Source organism: Choloepus didactylus, chromosome 13 (assembly GCF_015220235.1).
Source record: "Choloepus didactylus isolate mChoDid1 chromosome 13, mChoDid1.pri, whole genome shotgun sequence".
NCBI lineage: Eukaryota > Metazoa > Chordata > Mammalia > Pilosa > Megalonychidae > Choloepus > Choloepus didactylus.
Window position 1 is genome coordinate 71,390,523 of NC_051319.1, and position 10,770 is coordinate 71,401,292.

At 35.0% G+C, this 10,770-nt stretch overlaps 1 protein-coding gene across 1 annotated transcript in view; it reads left to right on the forward strand.

Moving 5' to 3' along the window:
- CHSY3 (chondroitin sulfate synthase 3) overlaps positions 1 to 8,450 on the forward strand; it is a 238,264-nt gene extending 229,814 nt beyond the window's left edge. Inside the window, exon 3 of the mRNA XM_037801876.1 lies at positions 6,085 to 8,450. Within this exon, the coding sequence (XP_037657804.1) occupies positions 6,085 to 7,647 (1,563 nt within the window). The 3' untranslated portion in view covers positions 7,648 to 8,450. The remainder of the gene's footprint in view (positions 1 to 6,084) is intronic.
- Positions 8,451 to 10,770: the final 2,320 nt, after the last annotated feature.

A 10,770-nucleotide genomic window follows, 5' to 3' on the forward strand; every position in this document is an offset into this window, starting at 1 on the left:
TTATATGTTATTGGATATTTAGATACTTTCCTGTGTGAAATGCTCATTCATGTTTTTGCCCATTTTCCAGTTGGAGTTGTTCTTCCTTGCAAGATCATTATATACTCTGGATATAAGTCCTTTTTGGTAATATATATTAAAAATATCTTCTCCCACTCTGTAGTTCACATTTTATAATCTCTTAATGTTCTTCACTTTCTTATTGATATCAACAATCCATTTAGAATTGCTTTTTATAATGTGTGATGTAGGGGATCAGTTTGTGCTTTTCTTCCATATGAATATCCAACTGACCCAGCATTATTTATTGAAAAGATCACCCTTTCTCTACTGTTTCAAGTATCATATTTGCCATAAGCCAAATGATAAGTTATAAGTCATGTGCAGGTTTGTTTATGGACTCTATTTTGTTCCTTTGCTCTATTTGTGTATCTTTGCAACAATACCATACTGTTTAAATTTCTATAACCTTGTATCTGTAGTTTATCTTCTTTAAGATTCTCTTTGATATATTTAGCCCTTTTCATACCTATATAAATTTTAGAATCAATTTGTAATATCAACAGCAGCAATAAAAAAAAATCTGTGGGATTTTTGTATTGGGCTTTCATTGATTCTATATGTCAAATTGGGGTGAATTGTCATCTTATAGTAAATCTTAAACAAAATATTTGCAAATATATTCTAGCCATATATAAAAAGGGTAAGTTATCAAGATTAAGTTGGATATATTCAAGGAATGCAAAGGTGGTTTAATATTTGAAAATCATTCAGTGCAATTCATCATGTTAATAGGGAAAAAAGAGACAAATTGCATAATTATCTCAATGGATGAAGATAAAGCATTTGATCAACTTCACATTTCCTTCATGATAAATACTGTTAGCAAACTAGGAATGGAAGGGAATTTCTTAATCTTTTAAAGAGAAATATTGATAACTCCCCTGAGTCTGGGAATGGAACAAGGATTCTGCTATCATCCCATTTTACTGAAGTTTCTGGCCAGTGCAACAAGGAAATTAACTAGCTAACTAGCTACCTAACTGAATAAATAAATAAATAAATGGCCTAACAATTAAAAAGGAGGACCTAAAACTGCTATTCTTGGCAGTTGACATGATTTTATAGGCAGAAAACCCCAAAAGAATTTATAAACTAAGATTAATACAGAAACTAGGGGTTGCTGGATACAAAGTCAGTATACAAAAGCAATAAATCCATTTTATTTCTAAATATGAGCAACAAATCATTTAAAATGCATTTTTAAAAAATAATGCCATTTGTCTTAGCTTGCCAGAGTGCTGTCACAAATACCACACAAATACTAAACAATGGAAATTTCTTGGCTCACGGTTTTGAAGCTGGAAGAAACCCAAAATCAAAATATCATCAAGGCTTGCTTTATCCCCGGAGATGAGCATTCTAATGCTGGCTGCCAGCAATCCCTGGGTTTCTTTGGCTTGTATTTCTACCTTCTGTCATTGTGGCAGTGTCCTCTCCTTTCTCCCTTCTGTGACTTCCTGGTTCTCTTTATAAGGCCTCCAGTAATCTGAATTAACCCACCCTGGTTCACTTTACCACTCATTAACTAAAAATAACATCTTTGAAAGGTCCTGTGTACAATGGTTCACATCTACAGGGATATTGATTCAGATTAAGAACTTGTATTTGTTGGGGTATATAATTCAACCTAGTACACCATTTATAACAGCATGAAGCCCCATCACATATCTAGGAAGAAATGTTATAAAAGAAGAGTAAAACCTGTACATATAAAAACTACAAAATACTTCAGCTAAATCAAAGAAGTTTGAAATAAAATAGGGATACCCCAAATGTAATCATATTTGTATATTAATGGCCCTTTTTAAGATTATATGTTTATTTTGGTTAAGTTTATACCTATAGTATTTGATTTGTGCCCCAACCAAATTAATATATTAATGAAAAATTCTAACTTTTTATTGAGTTAAGATGTTGATGATGATGATGATGATATCAACAAAATAACAACTTTGACTTATTGAGAAATTAATATTCTAAACACCATGTGAAGAACTTCACATATACTATTTTATTCAACTCTTCAAACTTTGTAAGAATCACATCTTAAATATCTGACTCCAAAGCGCATGCTCCTAACCACTAGTCTAAGATACTGGTAATGGTGCTCTGTGTGTTCTGTCCTAAATTGCTTGCAGTATTTTTTTTATTTCAGTAATTTTAACTCTGTGAAATATGAAAATGTAAATCATGCATGCAATACGAATTCAGGCTACACAGTGAGTTGTATTTCTTTTCTTCTCTTCAAATCGCTAGGCACGCAGTGTCCCATCCCCAGAGGTAACAACTGAACCAATTTATTTTGCATCTTTCCTCTTGGAGGGGTGTGTGAAGGTGGATTTGTGTGTGTGTGTGTTTGTGTGTGTGTGAGCATTATTTATGTGTCCTTTGTACACCAATAGGAACACACTATATACTCCACTGTAACTCCTTTCCTTTTTTCCTAACTGTATCTCAGGGGTCATTCTATATCAATACATATTGATTTACCTTATGCTTCTTCATTATATACATAATGTATTTAATTACTTTCCTACATGGACAGTTATGCTCCTTGCAGATCTTTTATTGCCAATATTGCTGCAATAGTTTTACTTACGCATGCATCTTTGTAAGTATGTTGTCTGTAGGAAAATTTTCTAGAAGTAGAATTTTTAGGTGAATTTTTAAATTGTAATAGATATTACAGAATTTCCCTTCAAATATATTGTACTTTCACTAGCAGTGAATGCCATTTCCTCACATCTCACCCATCTTGTATATTATCAGTATTTTTTACCTTTGTCATTCTGATAGGTTAACAGTGTTATTGTCATTTCAATTTTCATTTTTTAAATTGTTAAGTGTATGAGTTTTTACTAATTTCTCTAACACTTTTAACATATAAGTTTTTCATTTTTCCTAAAGATTGAGGAAACTATAACCTATTTTTATGCATATGTAAATGATCTAGTAAGGACATTTTAAAAAATAGCTACTGATATCCCCTGAAAATAGGTACGGTAATGGATACACCTTTTATTTCCCATCCACCTCCTAATCTTTCTTGCTTTTATTATTGTAGATATATTCATAGTTTATAACATTTGCGTTCTTCCCTATAATCCTAATTCCCAAAGTGCCTAGCCTTAGTTTTACATTTAAATGGATTCCATGATCAGCACTTGTCCTTTTTCACAATCTTTCTCACTTTGTCCCTTGTTAACCTGTAATTCTACTTCTAGAACCCTATAGCTCCCCCCACCCTCACCAAAGGGTTTTGAGGAAAATATTCGTAAAGTCCATAAGAGTTATCTGTTGTTAGGTGTTCTGGTTTGTTAAAGCTGCCAGAATAGAAAATACTAGAAATGGATTGGCTTTTACAATGGGGGCTTTAGGTTACAAATTTACAGTTCTAAGGCCACAGAAGTGTCCAAACTAAGGCATCAACAAGATGATACCTTCATGGAAAAAATGCTGATGGTTTCTGAAACACCTCTGTCAGCTGAGAAGGCACATGGCTGGAGTCTGCTCGTCCTTCTCTCCCTGGTTCTGGTTTCAAACTGGCTTTCTCCAAAATATCTCTGGACATTTTCTAAGAATCTCTCTGCTCTCTTCAAATGTCTCTGCCTTTTATCCTCTCATAGGGGATGCCAGTAAACTAATTAAGACCCACCTTGAATGGGCGGGGTCACATCTCCATGGAAACAACCTAATCAAAAGATACCACCCACAATAGGTCTGCCCCTACAAGATTGCATTAAAAGAACATGGCTTTTTATGGGGTACATAACAGATTCAAACCAGCAGACAAGGTAAAAAACAAAACAAAGCAAAACAAAAAAGCCAAAAACAAAACAACAACAACAAAAAAACCCCACCCCACAACTTAGTATAATAAAGCAACTTATTCTTATGAAAGCATGATTCTTTTGGGTGACCAAGCTCAGCTGGGCAGTTTGCACTTGGGGGTCCCTCATGCTATTGCTGTCAGATAAGAACTGGTACTGTGGTCAGCTTTTACACACATGACTGGCATGTAGGCTAAAATGGCTGGACAAGCTGGGAGCTGATTGAACATCTCTACCAGGCCTCCCATTTGGCTAGCTTGGGCTCCCTCACAATATGGTAGACTCAGAGTTCTCGGACTTTTTGCATAGCAGCTGTTTTATGCAGAGTGAGAGTTCCAAAAGACAGAAGGTGGAAGTGGCCAATCTGGAAACTGGCACAGTGTCATTTGTACAGTATTCTATTAATTAAAGCATTCACACAGCCACTCAGATTCATGCGAAGGGAAAATAGATCACACCTCATCTCCCAATGGAGTGTCCAAGAATATGTCACCACAAGTCTACCACAAGTTTTGACATGTTACTAACTGTTTTGTTGTTGTTGTTGTTTTCAATAAAACTTGAGCTCTAGCTTGACTGGGATAAACTTGAGCTTTAACTTGATTGATTAAAAGTATGGGGCATTAATTTGCTTCCCTGGGATCTTCAAAAGATCTTTGCTCCACTGTTTTCCACCATTGAATGTTGCTATGGATAATTCTATGGCAAGACTCATTTTTTTTCCAACTCACAGCAAAATTGGGGTTTGTTTGCCTGTGTTTTTCTTTTGGCCCAATTGCACGTAAATATAAATCTTCCTTTATTTTAAGGAAGTTTTCTTCTATCAAATATTTGACAAAGTTTCCCTTCAGATACTCCATTCTCTTCTTCAGACATATTTTATGCCCATATTTTAATCTCCTTTAATATATATATACATACATATATATTAAAAATATTTGTAGATATATACACATATGTTAAAAATATTTGTAGATATATACACATATATGAAATATATGTATGTTGATATTTGTCTGTATTATCTCCAAACTTTCAACCTCTTTTATATTTTTATTATTTTGCTAAATCTCAAGTCTCTTCTTCATATGCTTTCCACTCATTTCTCTTTTTCTTTTTATAATCTATCAACCCTGTAGTGACTTTACTCTTTCCCCCTTTCTTTCCTTACCTCTTCCAATTCACTCTTTATTTTCTGTAACTTTGTTTATCTATTCCTTCAGTACTTTTTTCAGAAAGGCTGTATCGTTTTTAATATATTTGATTTGTATACAATTTTACTTGTTCCTGATATGTATTCTTAATGTTAAAATATTCCTTCCCTTCTTATTCTTTAATATATTTGCAGAGGTTGAATGCTGGTGGTGGTGACAGTGGAGGAGGTGATGTTTGTTGTTTTTCTCTTCCTTCTCCTCCCTCTCTCCTTCCTCCTCCTCCTCCTCCTCCTGCTGCTGCTGCTGCTGCTTCTACATCTTTTGACGTGCTATTGAACTTGAATGGGTGTGATGGAGGTTTCCGGACTGAATATGGAATAATAGAATTGATAGAGGAACTGAAGGAGTCAGCTGGCAGCTTGGAATTTGGTTCTGTGTCTCCCAGTATTTCTTCATATTTGTTTCTTCCTGAAATAGTAACTTTGTTCTAGATGAGCAGAAGCCTTTCTGGCTCATAAGGATGGCAAGTATGTCACATTTTGTGTATGATACTTAAAATCAGTAGTTTAGATCTTTATAGTTTCTTTTCTACTTTGCCTTCCCAAGAACTTACTTCAAGTAGATCTCTCCTGGGAAATAGCCTGGTCCTGCTAAAAACAAGTCATTGGTTTTAACCCTCAGGGTAAATCACCTATTTTAGAAACTCCACATCTGCCCACTCTGTCCAACATCAGTGCCTCTCTTCCAACTCACTCCTTCACAATGGTCCATTATGAGATTTTTTAATACATTACATTCTTGTTTTCTTCATATTTTGGGTTGATTGCAAAGTAGATAGAGGGGCAAAGACTTTAAAATCTATAGCTGGAGATTTGGTTTGCAGCATTTGAGCACATGAATTTGACATTTTAAAAAGCCATTTCCATTATGAAATACCAAATAAATAATTTTTGTTCAGTACTTTAATTTAAAAGTTCCACGTTTATTGCTTTAAAAAAATATTTATTCTAACATCCTGTCTTCCTTTTACTTTTCAGATGCAACAACTGTTCCATGAAAATTATGAACACAACCGGAAGGGTTATATCCAAGACCTTCACAATAGCAAAATCCATGCAGCCATAACACTTCATCCCAACAAAAGGCCTGCATACCAATACAGGCTGCATAATTACATGCTCAGCCGCAAAATTTCTGAACTTCGATACCGCACCATCCAGCTCCACCGGGAGAGTGCCCTGATGAGCAAGCTCAGCAGCAGTGAAGTGAGCAAAGAGGACCAGCAGCTGGGAGTGATGCCTTCCTTCAACCACGTCCAACCTCAGGACAGAGATGAAGTGATAGAGTGGGAGTTCCTGACGGGGAAGCTCCTTTACTCAGCAGCTGAGAACCAGCCACCGCGACAGAACATCAACAGCATCCTAAGATCAGCGCTGGATGATACCATCCTTCAGGTGATGGAGATGATCAATGAGAATGCCAAGAGTAGAGGACGGCTCATTGACTTCAAGGAAATTCAGTATGGCTACCGCAGGGTTGATCCCATGCATGGGGTGGAGTACATTTTGGATTTGCTCCTCTTATATAAAAGACACAAAGGGAGGAAATTGACTGTGCCAGTGAGACGTCATGCCTACCTTCAGCAGCTGTTTAGCAGACCTTTTTTCAGAGAAACTGAAGAGCTAGATGTCAACAGCCTTGTGGAGAGTATTAACAGTGACAGTCAGTCATTCTCCTTTGTATCTAATTCTTTAAAGATGTTATCTTCTTTTCAAGGAACTGAAGAAGTGGCGGTGCACAATGTAAAGAAAGTTCACATCCTAGTTCCTCTCATCGGAAGATATGAAATTTTCTTGAGATTCATGGAGAACTTTGAAAATATATGTCTTATCCCAAAGCAGAATGTAAAGCTGGTTATCATCCTTTTCAGTAGGGATTCTGGCCAGGATTCCACCAAGCATATTGAACTGATAAAGGAATATCAGAACAAGTACCCTAAAGCAGAAATGACCGTGATCCCCATGAAGGGAGAATTTTCCAGAGGTCTTGGTCTTGAAATGGCTTCTACCCAGTTTGACAACGACACTTTGCTGCTATTTTGTGATGTTGACTTGATCTTCAGAGGAGACTTTCTCCAACGATGTAGAGACAATACAATTCAGGGACAACAGGTCTACTATCCCATCATTTTTAGCCAGTATGACCCAAAGGTAACAAATGGGGGCAGTCCTCCCACTGACGATGACTTTGTCTTCTCAAAGAAGACTGGATTTTGGAGAGACTATGGATATGGAATCACCTGTATTTATAAAAGTGATCTTCTGGGTGCAGGTGGATTTGATACCTCAATACAAGGCTGGGGACTGGAAGATGTAGATCTCTACAATAAAGTTATTCTCTCTGGCTTAAGACCCTTCAGAAGTCAAGAAGTAGGCGTGGTGCATATTTTCCATCCAGTCCATTGTGATCCTAACTTGGACCCTAAGCAGTATAAGATGTGCTTAGGATCCAAGGCAAGTACTTTTGCCTCAACCATGCAACTGGCTGAACTCTGGTTAGAAAAATATTTGGGTGTCAGGTACAATCGAACTCTCTCCTGACAGTCCAGGCAACACATATTGCCTTTTTGAAAGGGGAGTTTACCTCATTGTTGATTGTTGTTATTTTTTATTTTATTGTTATTGTTGTCATTATTATTATTGTTATTATTATTTTATTTTTTGGCAGGTCTTAAACTACTCTTGGTTGTCTTCCAAAGGGTGGTTGTTGACCTCAAGCAAGAAGAGTCTGCAGTTCACTGATATTTCAGATTTCTACTGAAGTCATTGTGTTATTTTTATATATCTTTATTTGAGTTTGAGTTAAATCATGGCAATCAAATGATTTTTGAAAGTCATTCATCATGAGACACAGCTTAGAAGAATGTTCTCTTGGGGTTTAAAGATGCAATATCGACTTTTATTTTATTTGTCAAATTCAATGTGATACAAATATTTACTGGTGAAAGGTACCACAAAAGTGCTTTATGCTTCCTATGGGGAAGGGACTCTGTAACATAAACTTGAGTTTTGTAATTTATACAAGGACTTAAATATATAGACAATAATTTTCTTCATCTTTAGAATTTTTAAAGTAAATGAAAACCTATGATTGTATGTTTATTTTTTAAAAAAGTTTTAAAAATCGAGGAGCTTTGTTCCACAAGCAACCGGTACTGGCTACCCTGGTCTTATGACAGTTATGAACTCCTCACAACTATCTGGTATAAATGCGAATGAACTTTATTTTCTCAAGGAAATATGATTTAATTAAATATTCATGTACATTTTAGAAGCTTTATGAAACAATGTCCTTCATTTGCTGGCAAGAAGATAACCTGGTTATTTATAATAAAACACAGGCATAGCAGTATTCTTTTTCAAAAACACTGAAAGCATGTGTTGTTTCCTTTTAGTCATATTTGATGTATTTCTTAGTTGTCATTTTCACCAAAATATGCTTGCTGCACAGGCTGGAAAAGTTAACAAGGAATTATTGGTATGCTGTTTGTATTACTATGCTTTAAAACTTAGCCTTCATATGTGATGAAAATGAGCAATCTCTTTTTTCAAGAGTTTACAATCTGAGAAAAGCATTCTCCCTCATCTCTTCATTTTAGGTTCAAGCTGAACCAAGAACAGGTCAGAAATAGCCTTTAATAAGGATTGGTATATAGCACAAAGATACAATGATCAGTGGGAAAATCATAATATAAAATCAACCTTACAATGATAATTTCCCAATTATAAAAAAGCATATAGGGAAATATTTAATTTCACATATTCTTTCTTTGAACTGAATCAATGCTGTCCACTTTGTAGAAAAACATAATCTCATTCAAGAAATTTAAAAGAAAATCAAAATCCATTCAAGATCTCAAGAAGATGTTTTAAAGATTTAATTTTGCAAATAGGTAATACACTTGCATTGTTCCAAAATCAAAATTAAAAAATGTCCACAGCTATCATTCCCTCTCTCCATCCCACCCAGATATGCCCCTGACCACATATAACCACTGTTTTGTGTGTATGTGTGTATGTGTGTATGTCTTTCTAGAGTTTCTTTAAACATAAATAAGTAGATAAAGATACATATTCTTGTTTTTCCATCTTTTATACACAAAATGTAATATGTTTTACATACAGTTCCATACACTGATTTCCTTTTTTCACCTAATGATATATCCTGCAGCTTTTCTACACCTCTTAAAAAAATCTACATTTTTGTTTTTACAACTGCAAGATATTACATAATTAGATTACCACAATTTATTTAACCAGTCCCCTATTGATGGGTATTTGGATTGTTTCCAGTTTTTTCCCATTGAAATCACTGACGCACTTCATTACCTTGTCTATAAATAATTTCACACATAGACAAGTTAATCTCCAAACAAATGGTATCTAAACCTTGAATTTGATTGATACTGTCAGAAAGCCATATTTGAAAGGAAAAAATAAAATATTTAGGAAAGCTAATGTTAAAGGCTGTTTTTGTGGCCTAGTAAAATACTTTTCTTTATAATGTTTTTCTAGGATATTTTAGAAAATAATTGCATCAAAATTGTTTTGAAAGCAATTGTTGTTGTAAATTGTTGCTATTATTTTTAACTGATTGTCATGAGGCCGTGTAGGATTTGCCTTAGTGATGGTTCCTTACATGTTGACAACCTTTTACTGGGGACATTGTGGAGGCCTCAAAAAGTAGCATTGCTTACTATTCCTGCAAACATGATGAAAGTCTCCTTGACTGTAACATATAATCTTAATAATGTCAAATTCATTAGAAAAGAGTTAATGGCATTTTTGGATGTTAAAACAATCATCTTGACAGGGCCAACACTTTAGAAGTGTGGTTGTTTGATCTCTGCTCTAATTTGTTTCTGGCCTTCACAAACCCTTCCTTTAGCAGCTTATTTTCCTACATTACATGACTTCACTTTTTTGCAGCTTTTATTTTCCAGAACAGTAAATCTGTTAGCAAGCAGTATAGACAGCTATTTGGAAAGATTTATTACCAAATAATTATTAATTATTTTGTTAATAAGAAAAGAAATCAGATTCTTTAACTTGGTCAACTGAAATAGAGCATTTTACTGAGGAATAAACCTAAAGGCCTCCCAGTCTTAAGAGTTATGTAGCAGCTGCCCAGGGATAAAGTGGCATTCTCCTTTGAACTCAGGAGAGAAAAAAGTGCAGAGATGTCATTTGGACTTACATGCACACTGTACCAGAGAATTAACAGGTGCCTATAAAATTGATTCTGTATCTTTTTGTCAAGCTATTCTATGATTTTTCAAGCAATGCACAATTTCCTTACTGAAAATGTTTGGGAATGATGCTAGTAAGATAAGAGTGTTTTTCCCTGTATAGTATCTATTATCTAAATGCCTTTTAAGGTTTATGGGCCACACACCATGAATGCAATTTGAAGTACCATATGCATAGGCACAGTCATCTATACGCTAATAGTATTATTTGGATAACTATGGATGTTCTATTTTAATGTCACCCCACTAACAAGTCCAACAACCTTTAACATCATCTTATGGAGCATCTGCTCTATACTCAACACCACATTAGGCACTTTATTTGCATTGTCCTTTCAATTTAATCCTCACAAGAGCTCTCTAATTGTTGATATGATTTTCTTCATTCAACAGATGTGGGAACTGAGGCCACGAG